This window comes from Planococcus citri, chromosome 3, assembly GCF_950023065.1.
Source record: "Planococcus citri chromosome 3, ihPlaCitr1.1, whole genome shotgun sequence".
In the NCBI taxonomy this organism is placed as follows: domain Eukaryota; kingdom Metazoa; phylum Arthropoda; class Insecta; order Hemiptera; family Pseudococcidae; genus Planococcus; species Planococcus citri.
In genome coordinates this window covers 43,695,327-43,716,157 of record NC_088679.1, presented here as the reverse complement: position 1 = coordinate 43,716,157, position 20,831 = coordinate 43,695,327, and the positions used below count along the sequence as shown (strand labels likewise).

Below are 20,831 nucleotides of genomic sequence, written 5' to 3'. Positions count from 1 at the left end.
TTTACGTTTGCATTCTTACATTTTTATTACGTATACGTATCCAGACAGAAAAAATATTGACGCCAAGATATTCGCTTTCCATATACAGTAATCAAACTCAACAATGACACACGGCGTTATTTAGTATTACCTACTCCATTCTTGCTTGTGTATGTTCTCAATACGCCCACTTCTAAATTAGAGGTTTCCTTACTAAAATATCAGCCCATGAAAGGATAAAATTATGGAAATTTGAATATTCTCTATCCTCGAAGGAGTTTTGTTTTAAGAATTTGTAATCATTTGCCATTATGAGCGAGGCGACGTACAAAAATAAAAAATCAAGAAATTAAAATTGTAAAATGAAAATGTTCATTCAAATCAATAACTTTCAGAAAGGGAGACGTAATTAATTGTATTATTCAGAACTTCCACCAACTAGTTTATATCTTGATTACGATTATCATTCCGCAATAAATTACCAACTATTAAAGTTACCACAACACATTTTAACCCTTAAATGCCACACTTATATTTTTTTCAAGATTTTCTTGCACTGGACTGACGAGAGACTTGATATCATGGCTACCTGATACATGTGCGTAAATGTTCACCCTTTCATTTGGCATGTTTGACACATTGCCTACTTTCATATTTTAAGGGGCACAATTTTTTGAAAAAAAAATAAAATTTTTTCATATTTTTTGATAGTTTTTTGTAGCTAATCGACAGCGACTGGAATGAAACTACCGCCTGTTAAATATTTATGTATCCATGCTCTACTAATTTATGTACAACAACTTGCCTATTTTTCTCATTTAAGGGGCAAAAAATTCAAAAATAATTATTATTTCACTCGTTTTAAAAAATTTCTGCCCCTTAAAATAAAAAAGTATGCAATATGCTCAACAGCGGAATTGAAGCGCAAGACATACACACACATGTACCAATAGTCGTTCCCACCCGAGCACTCTTTCCTGCCAGCGTAACGCATCGAAAAAACTGGTGTGGTGAAATTCACCACCTTGTGGCATTTAAGGGTTAATGGATATTGGTTTACGTATTTATGTTACATTACAATGCAGTAGATATTTTTCAAATTTTAATTATTTCTAATCGAGTATTTTCAGCTTTGGTAAGTAGGTACATCAGTCATGGTATTTGCTTTTAAAATTAACAATAAGAACATTTTGCAAAAAAAAAAAAATTGCAGTAATTTCCAAAAATCGTCTGTTGTATAAAAATAAAATAAAATCTTAACAATTTTTGAAAAAAAATTTCAATTTTGAAAGATATTTATGGTGGTGATTGTGATTTGATTATGTAAAATACCTATAAAATAGGAAATTGAATTTTCAAAAAACACTTATTACGATTAAAACATTTAAATTAAGTACTATTTTGGAAAAAAATCAAAAATAAAAAAAAAAATTCACTCACATACTTAGTTTTAAAAAATGTCATTTTTGTTATTATTATATTTTCAATAATCAAGCAACATAAAATACTCAGGTATCATGATGAAAAATTTTCTCATCTCAAGTATGACTAATAAATGTTACACAGATATAAAATTTTCAAACTAATTGAACAAACAATAATTGGATTATAAAAATAAAATCTCAAAATCGTTGAAAATTTTTTACATACCTAACTAAATAATGTACGTTCCTGGAGAACATCGAATTACTTTTCTTGTACTTTAGATCAAATAAAAATAAAACGTTTTGTTAAAATAGTAAAAATTATGACTTGAATAAAAAATTGAATCAAGCACAATATAACAAAAAAATACAATAAAAATGTACAAATATAACTACAATGATAACAATCAAAATTCAGATTTAACGAAGATCCAATTCAGTTTGACTTTGACAGCAACGTGGCAAATTTGTTCACATGATTATCGATGTCAATGTATAGCTGCAAAAATGATGAACAATCGCATTAGAACTCAAGTATTAAGGTACAGAATATTGCGCGATTTTTAAAAAAATACGAGTACAAACACTTACTTAATTCGCTCGTCTTCGAGTATTCCTTACATTTGAAGTTACTGGTTTTCCCGCAGAAGTGGTTTCAGCAGATTTCCGTACAAGGGAACCTCTACCGGAAGTTTTCAACGTTGAAGATTTTCTGCCTTTCTGTACGGATAGTTTTTTGGCTCGTGTAGCTACAGTTCGTTTTGTAACGGCTTTCTCTACGGGTGGGGATTTTTTCATATTCCTAGTATGTTTTGAACTGACTGGAGTATTTTGATCGACAGGGACATTTTTTTTCTTTGTAACTGGTGTTCCTTTTGCGATATGTTTTACAGGAGTATCTTTCTTGCTTTTTACGATTTCAGTTTTTCTACTACGGGTCAATCTAGGAGTCAGAATTTTCTGATACGAATGGGCGACAGGTTCTTCACAGGGAATATGACGTGCTGAGACCGCAGCAGCATTCCGTTTCTTCGTTAGTTTTTCACCAGTTGTTCTTTTGACGGGTTCCATCTTCTTATTGGACTTTTCAGAATTGTTCTGAGTTGATAATTCGACATCGTTGCCATGTTTTTTAGCCCGAGTACCACTATGGCTGGTAACAATATCAAAAGGTTTGTTTCTCGTAGCTCTTGTAGTTTTACTGAGACTATTCACAGGAGTTTCAGTTTCAACTAGAACGTTGGTTTTTGCCCGAGTGCGAGTTCTTTTTGGCAATTCGTTAACGATTTCATCATTATTTTTGGATTTGGTATTTTCTTTGGAAGAACTCTCATCCACAACTTCGGCTTTAACACGTCTTCTTTTCGGAAATTCGACTGTATTTTCCTCCATATTTTCAGGAGCACGTTTCGTAGCTCTGGGAGTTTTGGTTTTTTTCTCTTTCGCTTCTTTTTCTGATTTTTGAGCTTTTATCATAGTAGCCACACCACGTTTGGACCTAGTCCTTTTATTGAGCGGTTCGATTGGACTGGTGAAACTTTCATCCACAGGTTCCAATTGAATTGTTATGGTTCTCATAATTTCATAATTTTTTGGGGGTTCGTTTGTATCAACTACATCATGATTTACTTTCAGTTTTTTGGAATTAGTTGCAACAGCTGGTTTTACTACGCACGCTTTGCTTTGAGGATTTTGTTTAGAAGTAGTCTTGGACTGAGTATCATTCTTTTTCATTTGTTGAGTTACTTGTTTAGATTTTCTTTGCGCTGTATCAAAAGTAACTGCTTTAACTTGCCTTTGTCTCGTTCGAGAAGCGGTTGAAGGTGGTTTTAATTCAGTTTTATTGGCAGCTTTGGTTGCGCGTTTTCTCTTCAAGGTAAGCGATGGTTCCTCTATAGGAGAAATGTTGTCGCTTTCGTCGACTTTAACGGGACTCTTCATGATTTCGGGATCGAGTGGAGTAAGCACAATGGAACACGACTGTTTACCAACTTCTCCGACAGTTTGTTGAGACTCTGCTTCTGTCGCAATGTTTTCCACATTTTTCAAACGTCGCGGTTTTCTAGTTTTCTTCTCCCTAAAAATTACGAATTTTTAAAACAGCTGTTCATTTTAGAGTTGGACACCTTGAAAATGTGAAGGAATACCCAATGAACCAATAAAACAGCAACATACACTTTCTTTGGGACGCCTATTAGTTGATTGGGTATTTGTTTACATTTTCCAGGCCTCTAACCAAAATCACCGAATAGTTAAATATAGCAGATAATACTCACATCACAGGTTCTTCTGCAGTTATCTGCTCTGTTGATAGCTGAGTTTTCTTTGGTTTATCAATAACTGCAAAACGTTGAAAACTTTTTACTAGGTAGGTAATAGGTACATATTATGAAGAAAAATCAGAGCATTATAATGTGAAAATATAAAGATATTAAAGGTTAGAAAAAAAACAAAACAGAAAATAATGAACGGCGCAATTTTACAAAAACAGTGAATTTGAAATTTTTAACTTGATAACCTTCCTCTTTTAGTTCAACATGCAAGTTCAAAAGTTCAAAATATTAAAAAAAAAATCAGTTGAAATAATCTGGGTATTTTTGCAATTCTAGAGTTTCACAATAATGAAAGAAGGAGGGTCATTATGGCCATTTTCATGCCCCTCGCCACTTCAAGACTTGAATGGCCTTTTCTTATAGGGGATGGTCCCTATTATTATTATCAGGTGACATTTTCCCAGGGGAACCCATAAGGGGGCTGTGGGTGGCCCCTAAGTCAAAAATTTCAAATAATTTTATAACAACTGCTCGAAAATGTAAAAAAATAAAAGTAGCGAATATTTTAAGTGTAAGCAATGCGGCACGTAACGCTTTTTTCATTTTTGACCTTTTTAGGGGTTGTGGTGGGGGTATTTCTATTTTTGAAAATTTTGGAACCCCCTTTTTTGACCCTTCCTGTCTAGCCACCCTAATGCCCTTTTCATGGTTTATTGCTACTAGTAGTAAGTTCAATTGGTATCATTTGCAACCCCCTCACCAACTTGGCTCATATCGAAAAATTCAATTTTTGACTTTTTTTTGAGGTCCATATTTTGGGAAACCATGAAAAGCTATCGAGGTCCGGTTTGCGGCAAATATGTTGGATTTTACTTCTTAATCGACTGGCATGCTTGAATTTTTATTTCTGTTGCAGATCACTTTTGGGGGTGGCGAACTTTGAGAACCCCTGAAAAAGGTTCTAAAGTGAATTTTTTCAAACTTTGAGCTGAAATGGTCTTTACATGGGTTTAACCAATATAATATGCGAATGCGATATTTTAATACAATTTAGTCATTTTGGCTAATTTTATCAAAAAAAGTAGTGTTTTAACAACAGGCATAGCATTTCCGGCAAAAGTTCTGAAACTTCAATAACACTTTTCTCAGCCCCATTCCAACCGATTTTGAAAATTTTTCAGTATGTTATGTATATCCTTATTAGGTATCCCCACAAAAATTTTCAACCCCCTCCCCTTATATTTACCCTTCAAAATGGCGTATTTCAACTTATTTTATGCTTTTTAACAATAATAAAAATCAAGGCGGCCAAGTACTCTGTAGATGAGTGTAGCAAAAAATCTGACGTCATATCCGTGCTCAGCAGTATCGAATCATAAGAAAAACTATACCCTACTCATTAATTCTTAGTTATTTTCCCTAAAATTCCCATTCAGAAAAGGGGGGCTCTCCAAAAAGGGGAGAGGGTGTGGATCTGAAACTTTCCACGCGGAAGTTTCTCAATGGTACCTACCTTCCATACTAATATCAACTCGAACGATTTCGGTGACCATTTCACCCCTCTTAGGCGCCTATAGCCTTTATGTATTTTTCAGAGAACCCCCCTCATTTGAATGGTTGCAGTTCCGCCCTCCTTGAACATACAGGGGAAGTTGATACATTATTACATCGGAAATTCGACGTAGGTTCTTTTATCTAGTCACATATTTTTCGTTAAAATGCAATGCGGGGGAGAAAATGGCGAAAAACTGATTTCAGGGGAGGTTCCACCCCCATTTGAGGGGGCTCCGGACCCCGTAGGGGCCAGGACTTTTAGTAGGTTGTTGAGGGGACCTCTGTGAACAATATCTGCGAAAGATCGGTTTGATATTAATTTTTCCTGTAAAAATGTCTTTAATGACTGAACTACACCACGAATACACATAGCTTAACTTTTGCCGGAAATGCTATGCCTGTTGTTAAAACACTACTTTTTTTGATAAAATTAGCCAAAATGACTAAATTGTATTAAAATATCGCATTCGCATATTATATTGGTTAAACCCATGTAAAGACCATTTCAGCTCAAAGTTTGAAAAAATTCACTTTAGAACCTTTTTCAGGGGTTCTCAAAGTTCGCCACCCCCAAAAGTGATCTGCAACAGAAATAAAAGTTCAAGCATGCCAGTATTGCCAGTCGATTAAGAAGTAAAATCCAACATATTTGCCGCAAACCGGACCTCGATAGCTTTTCATGGTTTCCCAAAATATGGACCTCAAAAAAAAGTCAAAAATTGAATTTTTCGATATGAGCCAAGTTGGTGAGGGGGTTGCAAATGATACCAATTGAACTTACTACTAGTAGCAATAAACCATGAAAAGGGCATTAGGGTGGCTCGGCGGGAAGGGTCAAAAAAGGGGGTTCCAAAATTTTCAAAAATAGAAATACCCCCACCACAACCCCTAAAAAGGTCAAAAATGAAAAAAGCGTTATGTGCCGCATTGCTTACACTTAAAATATTCGCTACTTTTATTTTTTTACATTTTCGAGCAGTGGTTATAAAATTATTTGAAATTTTTGACTTTGGGGCCACCCACAGCCCCCTTATGGGTTCCCCTGGGAAAATATCACCTGATATTAATAATAGGGACCATCCCCTATAAGAAAAGGCCATTCAAGTCTCGAAGTAGGGAGGGGCACAAAAATGGCCATAATGACCCTCCTTCTTTGATATAATTTTATAACAAAAATACACTTCAAAAAATTCTAAAAATATTTTTGTAGTAAAATTGCATTTGTTTTCTTTCAATTGTTCTCTTTATTAATAAAGAAATTTGAATCAGTATCTACAATTTACTCATACCAACCTTTCAACAAAGAACAGATGTTTTCTTTATCATCATGCGCTTCATTCAAATCTTCTTTCAGCTGTATAATTTTTGTTTTCCTGAAAAACATAACAAAACAAAACAAAATTCTGTATTTCTCCTGAATGTTAAAGTACACAGTGATACATCAATAAATTATACACATTTCAGGGCTCTTACTCAACTTTTTTCAAAAAAAAATAAAATAAAAATAGCCTTAGAAATCCAAAAAGTTGCAACATGCGGCAAAATATTTTACTTATTTGTATGTTAAAAAAATCTCAAAAAAAGCCAGAACATTTCATTAAATTGAACAATGTAAAAAAAATTCTCTTTGGCAACTACGAGAAAATAGACTTTTTAAAAGACCATATACAATGTACTTTTGGAACAAAACTGCAATTTCAGCAATCAAAATTCAAATTTCTCATGTAAGATGGACTTTAAATATCATTAAAACACTCGTAGTTTAACCATTTTTTTAAAATTTTGGGTATTTCCTATTTCAACATTTTCAACTTCAATTTTTGCTCAGAACATGAAAATTCTGATGTACTTTGAATGCAACCTTCTCTAAAACAAAAAAGAAAAATTGGAGCGGAACGGAACGATATTTTTAAGCTGAGCGGAACGATATAGAAAACCGGAACAGAATTATTTTTTATGCTGGAGCGGAACCCTGAACCCGGAACGAAATTCATTCCGCTCCGCAACACTGCTTTTTAGCAATTTTTTTGGAAAGGAAGTGACATTTTTTGGGAAATATTGACAAACAGTAGAAATGCACAGCTTTTTCCCAATTTTGACAAAAACCAAGACTTTTGGCTAATATTATGGGCAGAAGGAAACGAGATTTTGACAATTTTGGTCAAAAACATGGTTTTATATTCGTAAATTATTATTCACTCGTTGATATTATCACATTTTTCTCAGGCCAACATGGATTTGAAAACATTGAATTTTATATTTATTTTTTTAAAAAGTAATTTCAGTTCCTAACCAAAAATTTCAAAAAGTACCTAATCAGAAGTTGGTGATAACTTGGTCACCTATGTACTTAAAAAGTAACAGAGTAAGTATGAGCTTTAATTATCTAGATTACTCCATGGAGATTAAGGAAAGAATTTGGATAATATTTCAGAACAATGTAAATGTTTTTGGTGTCATTTGCAAATAAATAGAGATGATTTAATTACATTTAGGAGAACTTTTTTTTTTTGAAGGGAAACCATAACTGTTTACATATTATTTTTAAGTGCATCAGTGATGGAAAACTGAAACTGAAACTGAAACTGAAACTGGTAAAAAACTTGAACTGAAATGGAGAAACTGAAACTGAAACTGAAACTACAACTGAAATGAGAAAAACTCAAACTGAAAACTGAAAACTTGAACTGAAAAAAATAAAACTGAAACTGAAAACTAAAAACTTGAACTGAAAAAAATAAAACTGAAACTGAAAACTAAAAACTTGAACTGAAATGTAAAAGTTTTGCCTTTTGCCATTCACTGAATTTTGTCGACAAAATCATCAATCTATTCTCAAAATTTTCATTTTTTTCAAAAGCTTTTGCCCTCGCTTCGCTCGGGCCAATTTGAATCCCTTCTTTCCGATTCCGAGTTTCCGCTAAGAGTCAGAGTTTTTAAAAAAAAACATTGATGAAAATGAAATTTAGAAAAAGTTGAAATCAGAAAAACGGAATGGCGAATTCTCTCATTAAAAAATAAAATTGATATTGTTCTACTTTTTGAACTACAAATTATCCAATCTTTTACCCTCGCTTTGCAGCTTTGCATGGGTCAATTTGATACTCTTCTCAGAGTTACAATTTCAAGAAACCTATTGAATATGAAAAATGTTGAGATCAGAAAAACCAAAAAGAAAAACCTATTTTTTTTCATTAAAATCGATTGATGTCATTCTACTTTTTAAATCACAAATTTTCCAAAGCTGAAAACTTTTGCCCTCGCTTTGCTGGGCGGTCATTCCATGTCACCAACATTTTTGGGTCATGTCCTTCGATTTTGCTCAAATTTTTTTTACAATACCTACCCACTCAGTAAGCAAGAAAGCCGTAATCAGTTTGGTCCCAGCCCCCTCAGGGGGCGGGTGGGGGGCTTCCGTTATTTTCACATTGTCTCGAGGTACTCAAATTCAGCAGCCCATTCCTCCAAAACTGTGATACTTTGATCAAAACTGATTTCACAGTTCGAAAGGAAATTAAATTTTGAACTTTTTAAGTATTTAGAAATTTTCAAAAGTTGAAAGTTGAACTTTCAATTTGAAAGTTCAAATTTCAAAATGGTGCTGTAAGTGGGAGCTACCATTTAAAATTTTGAAAAAATTTCCATAGATGTAAATTTTGATACTTTTTCGAAATATTTAGGTTTTGAGATGGAACTCTTGACGGAGGGGGAGCACCCCCACCCCCAATTTTGAGTGAAACTTTCAAAAGAAAATCTGAGGCATGTGATACATCGAATTGTATGTTTTCGGCGACGCTGAACACGAATATCACGTCAGATTTTTGATTAGACTCCATCCACGGCCCCAGCACCTCTCCAAAGGGGGTGACCCCCCCAAAAATGGTTACATTCGTGTGACACATGCAATAGTATGTTTTCGATATCGCTGAACACGAATATTGCCTTAGTTTTTCGAATGGACTTCACCCATGGCCCCCAGAACCTCCCCCAATAGGTAAAAGTCCAAAAAAATTGTTTGGGGCCGTGGATGGGGTCCAATCACAAATCTGACGTCATGTTCGTGTTCAGTGTGGCCAAAAACATAGTATTTCATGTGTCGCACGAACAAAACACTTTTTTGAATTTTTCCCCCCTTTGGGGAGGTGCCGGGGGCCATGGATGGGGTCCAATAAAAAATCTGACGTCATATTAGTGTTCAGCGTCACCGAAAACATACAATTCGATATATCACATGCCCCAGATTCTCTTTTGAAAGTTTCACCCAAAATTGGGGGTGGGGGTGCTCCCCCTCCGTCAAGAGTTCTATCTCGAAACCTGAATATTTCGAAAAAGTATCAAAATAAAAATTCAAAATGTACATCTATGGAAATTTTTTCTAAATGGTAGCTCCCACTTACAGCACCATTTTGAAATTTGAACTTTCAAATTGAAAGTTCAACTTTAAACTTTTGAAAATTTCAAAATACTTAAAAAGTTCAAAATTCAATGCCCTTTCGAACTGTGAAATCAGTTTTGATCAAAGTATCATTGTTTTGGAGGAATGGGCTGCTGAAGTTGAGTACCTCGAGACAATGTGAAAATAATGGAAGCCCCCCCACCCGAACCCTGAGGGGGCTGGGACCAAACTGATTGCGGCTTTCTTACTGGGTGGGTAGATATTGTAAAAAAAAAATTTGAGCGAAATCGAAAGACATGACTTTCAAAATCGCCTTTTTTTGGTTGAGTTGACATGGAATGACCCTGGGGCCATTCAAGATGCTACTTGTAAGTAGGTGTACAAAAAATGCAAATTTTTCACTTCTTGTCTTTTCTTCCGCCCCCCGGCCCGGATTTTCTCTGCACAGCCCTGCATATTTATTCATAATTTTTGAGTTTGAAATGTTTGAATTTGAAATTTGAAGTTTTTGTTGCCAGGTAGCAAATTAGATTAGTGTATGAAAAAAAAAATTCATGAAAAAAAATGAATTTTTTTTTCATTTCCTTTTGAACTTCAAGAAAAATTTTGAAAACTGAAACTGAAATAGAAAACTGAAATGAAAACTTGAACTGAAAAAAGCAAAACTGAAAACTGAAACTAAAAACTTGAACTGAAAAAAGTAAAACTGAAACTAAAAACTAAAAACTTGAACTGAAAAAAATAAAACTGAAACTAAAAACTGAAAACTTGAACTGAAAAAAATAAAACTGAAACTAAAAACTAAAAACTTGAACTGAAATGAAAAAGTTTTGCCATCACTGAAGTGCATAAAAAAAATTAAAAACTACTCACAAAGTAGATCGGTCTCTCTGACGAGTTCTAGTGGCCACTTCTTGTTTTGAAAAGTCAGCAACGGGCACCGAGGAATCTTCTTTACAAGTTCTCAAACTTCTCTTTTCATTAGTAATCGTATCATCAGAAACATCATTCGTTTTTTTCGAATCTTCACCCTCATTTGTCGCTGACATACTAGATACATTTTGTATGTTCTCAATGGTTACCGCAATGGTAGATAGATTTTCAATTTGCTGGCTATTCTCATTAACAGTTAGTGCTTTCAAAATATCTGCAGTAACTTCGTGTACGTCACATAACTCCTTCGGATCAGCAGAAGTATTTTCCATAATTTTGTTTTTAAATACATGTTCAAGTTGCTCGTCATGTGTTGTTGTTAACTCAGGTGATTTTGTAGAAACAGTAATTTCCTTGGTAGGAGACGATATAGAATGTGATGATGAAATGGCTGAGTAAATAAGTTGAGTGGATTTTGAACAAAGAACTGGTTCGCTCACCTCCTCAGCAGTGTTTTCTTTGGTGGTGAGTAATTCTTGAGCTGTATCGTTTTTCTCTTTAACGCTAACCAATTTAATATTCAACTCATCAACAACTTGCTTGTAAATTTCTCGAGGATTTTTGGCATTTTCAGTATTGTCTTGTGTTTGCGATTCATCAGATATCCTGCTACAATTGTGTAAAAAAATGCAGGATTTATTTGCAGTATCATTTATATTGCATTTGTGAATTCTCAAACTTGTTCTACTTCCAATAACAGAAGACTGAGGAGTTGAGCTTTCTCTTGAGGCATTTTTAACAGGCGTGAAAATGTCATCATCGACTTTAATTTCTGATGGTGAATTAGGTTTGCTGAAATTTTTGAGTAGATTTGACACAGCAGATTCAATTCTCGAAGCGTTGGATGATTCAGAAAACGATATAGGTTTAAAGAATTCTGGCAGAGTAGTCTCAGTTTGAGAAGAATTTGATGAATGAAGAGTACTTTCCACTTCTTTTTCTACGTTGTTCATTACGCCACTACTTGTGTTTATTTTCATTCCATTTTCTTGTGAACTCAAAGTACTTTGAGATATTCTAATGAAATTAATATTGAGTTCGTCTTCTATTTCATCATGTTTTCGGGTATTATGCTCTGGTACATCAACACGGTTAGCTTCTTTGAATAACAAATCAGCCATTTCTGAATTATTGAGATTAGCCATAACATTGTTCTTTCTTGGAATATCAAAATCATTGCTATCAGTTATAGATGAATTGGATATTTGAGAATTATAATGACTGCTTGTAATCACGCTTGTTTTTGAAGCATCTAAATCACTGGCATCTTTCATTGAGGGTGATTTTGTTTCTTCTGGTCCAGTTTTACTTTCTGACAAAGACATTTTAGAATCCAACTCGATATTTGATACAGCACTGCAACATTTTTGCGTAATTATTGGAGATCCAGTGTCATCCGTGATGCTGCCTTGTAACAACACCGTTTTACTATTTTCGGAATTCATTTTCTCATCATGATCAGATGTTTCAAATTTACTCTCATCATGAAACTGTACTCTGTTTGGTGATTGAACTTTTGAACTGACCGCAGATTCTTTTCCTCCACAATCAGACGTTTTCGGCATATTTTTGTCATGATCAAGCTTTACTTTGTTCGGTGACTCGACCTTTGAATTTTCGACAGCTGCTTCTTCTTCTGTTTTGTTCACCAATTCTAGAGTTTCATTATTTTCATTTTGATCCATGAATGTGGCTTCTGTCACAATGATTTCTGGCATTTCAGTATTTGTAGTGCCACTCTCAGTAGATGATATTGTTTCAATAATTTTTTTGGCTGGAGTAGAATCTTTGTTACACATATTTTCAACATCAATTTCTTTCTTGGGAGCTTTGAAAGTGAGCTTCGATTGTTCGATTTGAATTTTTTCAGCAGATAGAGATTTTGATGTTATTTCATTTATATTTAAAGATTTACACATTCTGAATGACTGAACAACATTGGTTTTTCTAGTTACTTCAACAGATTTTCTAGCTGAAGCTGATTTCACATTTGTTTCATTGCCTGTTTTTGTTTTACTACTTGAGTTAGGTTTGAAATTCAGAATACATCTCGGTTTTCCACCTCTAAGAACAGTAGATTGTCTTGGGTTTTCAGGTGTCTTGAACAACGTTTCAACAACAGATAAATGAATCCCAGGAGAACAACTTATTTTCGCTGAATTACTATTGTTTTGATGTTCATTTGCAGTTGTTTCTGGCATCTCTTCCACAGACTCAACTTCAATGAATGTTCTAGAATGTTCATCCTCGATAAGATTTGATCGATTTGAAGGTTCCAATGAGATCAGCGAGCGTTCATCATTTGTTGGTGTTTCATTCAATGTATCTATTTTGCCATTATATGCCGAAATGTCGTTATTGGTTGCTGACATATTACATTTTGTTGGTGATGGCTTGGGAGATTGTATTTTTTCAACACTGCTCAAATCGTTCAAATTTGATTTTATTTTTGTTTGAGATTGAGAACCAGAAATGTTTAACGAGCATTCGTCACATTTTTCTGCAATCAAATTCCTAACCACAGAAGTTTTAGGTTCAGAGGCTGCATTATACAACAAATTGGTTTCTTGTTTGTCGAATGCATGCGATTCTTCATCAGAAATTATGCTATCGTAATTTAAATTATGCTCTTCAATAGCCGCAGGTTTTGAAGAGTTGATCATAGCAAAAGATTCCTCAAAGCTTAACGTGGAATTTTCTTCATTTACTGCACCCCCAGGTGAAGCAGGTAAAACAAATGTCACTCTTTTAGCACTTCTTTCTTTCAAAGCTGAACATTTTGGCAATGGTGTCAAAATTGATTTAAATTCCAAAGCATTTTCCTCAGTTTCTGTTGCAGTTCCATCATCATTTGAAAGTTCTTCACAGTCATCTGAGGTGATGGATGCGTTTGTGATGGAAGCTACTGTATTTTCTTCTTCGAAAGAACAATCGTTATCTAGTTCAGTGCAATCACTGTTCAGCTCGCTTTCTTCAAGAATCCTATCTTCTTCGGCAAAGGTATTTTCGCCATACCTTTGTTTACACCTTTTAGTGATGAATTGGAATTTTGGATCATTTGTCGAATCACACTCCTGATTACCAGCTTCCAATTCTTCAAACGACACATTCTCTTGAATAGTTGGTTGACATGAAATAGAATCTCTCATCGAAGATTTACTTGATGGTAATTTGTATGGTGTCAATCTACGTTCAAAAGACTGCTTACCATCTCGCAATGTTCCTTCAGAATCAATTGAAGTTCGACTCAAGACTGATCTACTGAAAGGGGTAGACATCTTCCTCGTGACTCTATATTCATTTGAAGGAGTACCAACAAAAGGAATGAAGCCAGTAGAACGACGTTTGCGTGCTGAAGATAGAGATGTATTCATACTTTCATCAAACGATGAATTTTTCGTGTTTGATAAAAACGATGGCGTTGTAATGTTGAAATTTTCAGTGATGCTCTCATGTATTGAAAGGGAATTTTTCTGAGGAGTAGTAACCATCGAGTCCATATATTCTTGACTACGATTATTCTCAGGAGGGGAAATATACGAAAGATTACGAGCGCATTTTGCAACCAGACCCGGTTTTACAACAGATATATTTTTCACAACGTTGAATATTTTGTATTTGTCAATAAATGACGTTTCACAGGTGTCATTTTCATCTGATACAGAAACGAATCCAGCTTTTGCAGACTCGTTCAAAGATTTGTATTCCACATTTGTATCAGTACCATTTTCCATTTTGGAATCAATGTGCAATGAAGTTTGAGTAATATTACTCGTTTCTGTTAACTTCTCTGGAGTAGTTGAAGATTTTACTTCATTATCACAAGAATTTTCCTCAAAAGTTTTTCTCAGTGGTGACGTTCTACCACGTGTATTACGACGACTTCCATTAATCTCTTCTGAAGCACATTTTGTAGGTGTAATTGCAAATTTTTTCGAGGCAGAATTACTTTTTTTCGTTTCGTTACATATTGATTTTTCACTCACTGTACCAGTTTTCTTCACTACATCACAGTTCAAAGTTAGCTCGGAAGTGTCCATTTCATCATCATTTTCAAAATCAACATCTATAAAAGCGAATGATGAAGAATGAGCAATTTTTCGATGTTTAAATTCCGTAGTCGCTTTTGGAGTAGAATGATAAGCTTTCTGACTGCCTGCTTGGGGTATGATCAAATCTTCAAACACATCCTCAGGGCTTGCAGAACACTCCAATTCCTAAAATGAAAACCATAAAGAGATAGCGATTAAAGATAAAATATATGTATTTGAGTTGGTCAATTTAAAAAGACGAAGGAGGCAGGGTTAGTATAGTGAAAAATTGTTTTTTAACAAAAAAATTACAATAGAATAAAAAAAAAGTGTAGTGACAGAAAATTACAAAAATACCTATATAAATGAGAAAATTCAAAAAATATGTTTTTTTATGAACTTACATTAGCTCATTTTTAAAATTCAGGTGAGTGCAGCAGTTATTTTAAAACCCGTTAAGCCGATTTTATCTCATTTTTTATTTTTTTTCTCCCAGTCCCAGCCTCCCACCCCTGAAATGATACACTTGATTTTCTAAGACAATTGAAAAATTTTTAGGAGCGAAGTTTGTATCTCGCGAATCTCCTTTGTTGAAATGTTTATGGGATACTTCAGATCCAATGAATTTCATCAAATTTCACAAATTTTTTAAAACTTGTAACAGATTTTCATATTTTTTTATTTTTCTTTCCCTCACTTGAAAACAACTTTGGTCTTACTGCTGCACGCTTGTAACGAAAAAATTTTTTAAAAAAACGTCCCTCTCTTCAAGTAATACACTGAGTGAGATGCTATAAAACTAGACAGCTAAGCAAAGCTTAGCTGCAAAGTGTGCGTAGCTAGCTGCCTTTTCTACAGCTATAACCGTTATTACATCTAGGTAGTGCATAAGTGAATCAACCATGTCACAGTAATGAGAATTTTTGAAACTCTCACTACTTCAAAATAATAATTGTTTTTCAGTGTTTTCATATTTTCCAAATTACAATAGGTATTTCAGAAAAATTTATAAGCTTGTATTGCTTCTAAATTAAGAAATTTCTAGTTGTTTTTCATAGTTTGCATTGTTTTAAAATTTACAAAATTTCAAATCGATTTCCCGAATTCCCCATCGCTACAATTTCATAAAGTTTTCAATAAATTTTCAGAATTTTGCATTGCTGCTGAGTTAGGAAATTTGCAATCAATTTTTAGAATTCACATTGCCTCTAAATAGTCAAATTTTGAATAATTTTTCAGAATTCTTATTGTCTTTAAATTAAAAAATTTCAAATTCAATTTTCAAGTTCATATTGTCCACAAATTGTAAAACGTTTACTCAATTTTTGGAATTCACATTGCCTCCAATTTTTCAGAATTCTCATCTTCTTCATAAATATTACAATACTTATTTCATATAATTTTCAAGTTCACATTATCTGCAACTTACAGAACTTTTAATCAATTTTTGGAATTCTCAGCGTCTCTAAATACAAATTTTCATATTGTTTTTTTTAGAATTTCCATTGTCTTCAAATTTATAAATTTTCAAACCAATTTTCAGAACTTGCTTTTTATTCTAAATTAAGAATTAAATCTTATAAAATATGTTAAGAATTTGCATTGCCTCTAAATTACACGAAAAAATATGGGTAATTTTTACAAAAAAATTTAACTAAATACTGGTATTTAGCACAATTAAGTACCAGATCCCATTCAATAATTTTTACTGTAATCGTATAGTAAAACTTATCATTTTAATAAATTTTGCTATAGGTACCAATAGTAAAAATCATTTTGTTTTAATAATTTTTACTAAATCATGATAATAAAAATTACATGTTTCAATTGTACAAAAATTAGTTTAATTTCTCATTTTGAAGTAATTTTTAAATTATAAGTAAAAAGTTAAAAATTATTCATGTCAAGTAATTCTTACTTTATACTTATGGTTATAGGTAGACAAAAAATTAATGAAATGAATTTTTAGTTAGCAAATGATATCATAATTCATAACTCAGTTTCAGCATTATTTTTGCCCCATTACCATGTACTACATAGTAACTCCAAAGCATTTACCTATCCAATTTTCCTACGAAAAATCCGTCACCTACCTACTTACCTCATGGGGATTCGAACCTGGGTCCCTAAATTTCCTATTCCTACCTACATGCCCTAACCACTCAGCCACAACTTTGCTACGAGGGTAAGGGCATTAAAATAATATATTTGTTTGGTAAACGCCCCACCAAACCATGCCCACTTGGAATTTACAGCTAACAGACTGGGGGTGTAACAGGGTACAATGAAACACAGCTGGTGATGGAATAGACTGGGGGTATAGCAGGGTACAATGAGCGGCAGGTGTTCTACAAGTCCCCTTTTCCCTTTTTTAGGATTTAATGCATTAAAATAATGAACTAAAATTGCAATTACTCAGCAATTACCCATCCGAACCGAATGAAAATTAATCTATTCGCTCCGCCTTAATGATTCTCAAATGGTGTCCAATAGGTACAAAAAACGGTTGGATAGCTTAAGAGAACATTCAGTTCCAATAAAATTTCATTTCTCAAAGCGAAACCAATAGTGTGCTACGCACACTAAAAATTGTAGCTTACCGTTTCAGTCTCATCATTCTGACAGGAAATTTTGCTGGTGTTATTTTTGGAATGTGAAACAGACGTGTTTGATACAGTAAACGGAGTAACTGGATTGATTGATTTTTGAGATTTTACCGGAGTATTCACAGAGTTTCTGAAAAATATTACAACATTATCTTATCATAAATCAAAAAAAAAATCAAAACAAGCGTAACAAAAGAAGCTATCTTACTTCAATTTAATTCCACATTCAACAGATGAAGGGTTAATCTCGCCTGGAATAGATACGTTTGATTTTTCAACACCATCCGTTTCAGACAATGTCTCTTCTTCACTTACCGGTTCATCCTAAAACACGAGACATATCGTTGATAGAGAAACGCAAGAAAAAATCAAGTGAATTTAGATATGTACCAAAAACAAAATAAACGAACTAACATCCCGCTGAATTGACGGATTTTGAAGAGTTACGTCGGTCTCTGTACATTCTTCAGGAACACGATCCTATCGGAACAGTACACGCATTAAATAAAAATTCAAACCTGTAAACAGTAATTAAACTGTTACTTACCACATTCTTCCATGTAATCAAAGCAGAATCTGAATATCTTGCATTCACTTCAAGCGATGGTTCATTACCCAATGGGAGCGACCTGGAAAAACTGTACGATACATCATTACTAGATTATATGCATACAATCGAAATCAATACTTTCAGGATTACTTACATTCTTCGATCAGTGGCGGTTTTCCATCCGAACTTATAATCGTCATTTATGCGTATTTCATCTCTGTCCTTTAGAGCCTTACCTTCTGCGGAAACTGGTTCTTCATTTACAAAAACAGGATGTTGTGAATTGAGGCTGAATATACAGACCTGTGAACCAAAACAGAACCTAATAAAATCTATTCACATTCTGAATAATTTATTCATCAATAAACTCACCTCATCATTCATTAATCTGATACGACAATGTTGACCCAAGACATCTTCAGCCGTGATTTTTAGATTGCATTCAACACTGCTACCAATAAGGTAGTCTTGAGAGACAGGGTACTGATATGTAAAGTTCTAGATTAGGGAAGTATACGCATACGCCATTTTGGTTCGACACAACGGATGTAAACAACATCAGAGCGTATGTATGTATACAATCTTACGAGTAAAAAATGCAATTTTTTCGATTGTTCGCGGGTTCAGGTGAATTTTTAAGTAGTTTCAAGCTAAAGACAATGAAATTTCCTATCGATTGATGTTAAATTTTTGTTATTTCGCGAAAAATTGACGATTTTATGAATACTTCTATTACCCGATTTTTTCATACTATATGTGTCAATTTTAAACTAAAAATACTCAAAATCTTCAGTGAACACACAGGTATTTTAATATATCAAAATGTTCGTAATTTCATCGTCTTTAAAATGGGCGTTTATCGAAAGCTTTACATGCAACCGTTCAAAAGTTGTAGAAGTTTAAAGTTGCGAAAACAATGCAAAAACCAACCGCGGATGGTAAGTATTGAACTTTGAACTAGAATTACTCAAAATTTTCAACGAACACATAGGTATATTAATACAGCAAAACGTTCGTTATTTTATCCTTTTTAAAATGGGTCTTTACCGAAAGCTCTACCTTCTACCGTTCAAAAATTCTTGAAGATCAAAGTTGCGGAAAGTGTTCAAATTGTGTTATCACTGTTATCAGTCACTTAGTGTTGATTGTAGAACATTTTCCGCAACTTTGATCTTCAAGAATTTTTGAACGGTAGAAGGTAGAGCTTTCGGTAAAGACCCATTTTAAAAAAGATAAAATAACGAACGTTTTGCTGTATTAATATACCTATGTGTTCGTTGAAAATTTTGAGTAATTCTAGTTCAAAGTTCAATACTTACCATCCGCGGTTGGTTTTTGCATTGTTTTCGCAACTTTAAACTTCTACAACTTTTGAACGGTTGCATGTAGAGCTTTCGATAAACACTCATTTTAAAGACGAAGAAATTACGAACATTTTGCTATATTAAAATACCTGTGTGTTCACTGAAGATTTCGAGTATTTTTAGTTTAAAGTTGACACATATAGTATGAAAAAATCGGATAATATAAGTATTCAGAAAATCGTCAATTTTGCGCGAAATAACAAAAATTTAACATCAATCGATAGGAAATTTCATTGTCTTTAGCTGGAAACTACTTAAAAATTCACCCGAACCCGCGAACAATCGAAAAAATTGCATTTTTTACACCTAAGATTGTATGCGTACATACGTTCTAATGTTGTTTACATCCGTTGTGTCGAACCAAAATGGCGTATGCGTATTCGGACTTCCACGTTCCCCAGAGGGCGATACCGTCGCGCATTCTGATTGGCTGTTGATATTTCTGTGCTCTTGTTTACATTTTTCAAAACGGGACTTTTTATCACAAACTTCGGCGATTTCATTCTCGTATTAATTTTCAACGATATTTCATTAATTTCGTAAATTTCGTGGTGTTTTTTTTAGTGTTTTTGATTAATATATGACTTCTAGTATCGTTATATGTTGTGAATAATGAATATTACCTCGAGTTACAGTGTTTTAGTGAGCTTAGAAGGATGAAACAAAGTTGCACGATTAAATGAATTTAAAGTTCTTTGCAAGTGTTATTTTGATTCACCACAACATTTACTCGATAGCACGATCGCAAAGCAATTCTCTATACGTAAATTTAGTTTTATTCAATGTGAAATAATGGAAATATAACATCGAATTTGAAATCGCCGAAGTTTGTGATAAAAAGTCCCGTTTTGAGAAGTAAACAAGGAAGGCACAGAATAAGGCTTTTGACGTATTGCGGGTTGCATATCGGTTTGCCTGAACTTTATCGGTTTGGTGGGCATTCTTATCAGTGAGTATCAAAATTCCATATTTTGAGCAATTTTCACAAGGTGTTTTTGAAATTTATAGCTTTTATTTAGTTTTTCCTTCAATTTTGAACACTGTTAAATCCTGTGATGGAAAAATATCCGTTCTTTGTCAAGGTTCAAAGACGTTTTGTCAAGTTCTTTAAAACTCGACGAAGAGAGGATCTTTTTCCATTACAGGGTTTAACAGTGTTTGAAATTGAAGAAAAATCTAAATAAAAGCTATACATTTCAAATACACCTTGCGAAAATTGCTCAAAATATGAAATTTTGATACTCACTGATAAGAATGCCCACCAAACCGATAAAGTTCAGGCAAACCGATATGCAACCCGCAATACGTCAAAAGCCTTATAGCACAGAATATCACTAGCCAATCACGTACCGCGACGGTATCGCCCTCTGGGGAACGTGGAAGTCCGAATACTTCCCTAATCTAGAACTTTACATATCAGTGCAAAATTGCAATTGCAGTACAACAAAGCACTGAAAAAATCCCGAAATTATCATCAATCATAGTAAGGCAACACTGTAAATTGAAGCCGTTTGCAATTTTTTGAATTTTTATTTTTGCATGCGGGATGCGTAACAGCCGTTCATTTCGTTCATGTCATTCTTTTGAAGTTTTGTGTTTTGAATTTCAGAATTTGATTTTAAAATTTAATAATTTAAATTTAAAACTTTTTTTTTTTCATTTTAATTTTTCAAAATTCAAAATTCAATAAATAATAAATTCATTGCGCATTTTAACAACAT

The 20,831-nt window shown here is 33.7% G+C and overlaps 1 protein-coding gene across 2 annotated transcripts; it reads right to left on the bottom strand.

Moving 5' to 3' along the window:
- Positions 1 to 375: 375 nt before the first annotated feature.
- LOC135841536 (uncharacterized) lies at positions 376 to 20,156 on the bottom strand. 2 transcript variants are annotated; one of them, XM_065358542.1, is made up of 12 exons: positions 19,734 to 20,156; positions 18,119 to 19,559; positions 17,901 to 18,049; positions 17,744 to 17,834; positions 17,587 to 17,676; positions 17,405 to 17,520; positions 17,191 to 17,326; positions 10,500 to 14,776; positions 6,524 to 6,603; positions 3,680 to 3,743; positions 1,995 to 3,480; positions 376 to 1,902 (listed from the first exon to the last, which is right to left on the bottom strand). In XM_065358542.1, exons 2-11 carry the CDS (start codon positions 18,128 to 18,130, stop codon positions 1,995 to 1,997), a joined length of 6,501 nt encoding a protein of 2,166 aa, XP_065214614.1. In that variant the 5' UTR covers positions 18,131 to 19,559; positions 19,734 to 20,156; the 3' UTR covers positions 376 to 1,902. The 2 variants fall into 2 exon arrangements, with proteins under 2 accessions (XP_065214614.1, XP_065214615.1); XM_065358543.1 differs by having other exon boundaries at positions 17,611 to 17,676.
- Between the last annotated feature and the right edge of the window lie 675 nt (positions 20,157 to 20,831).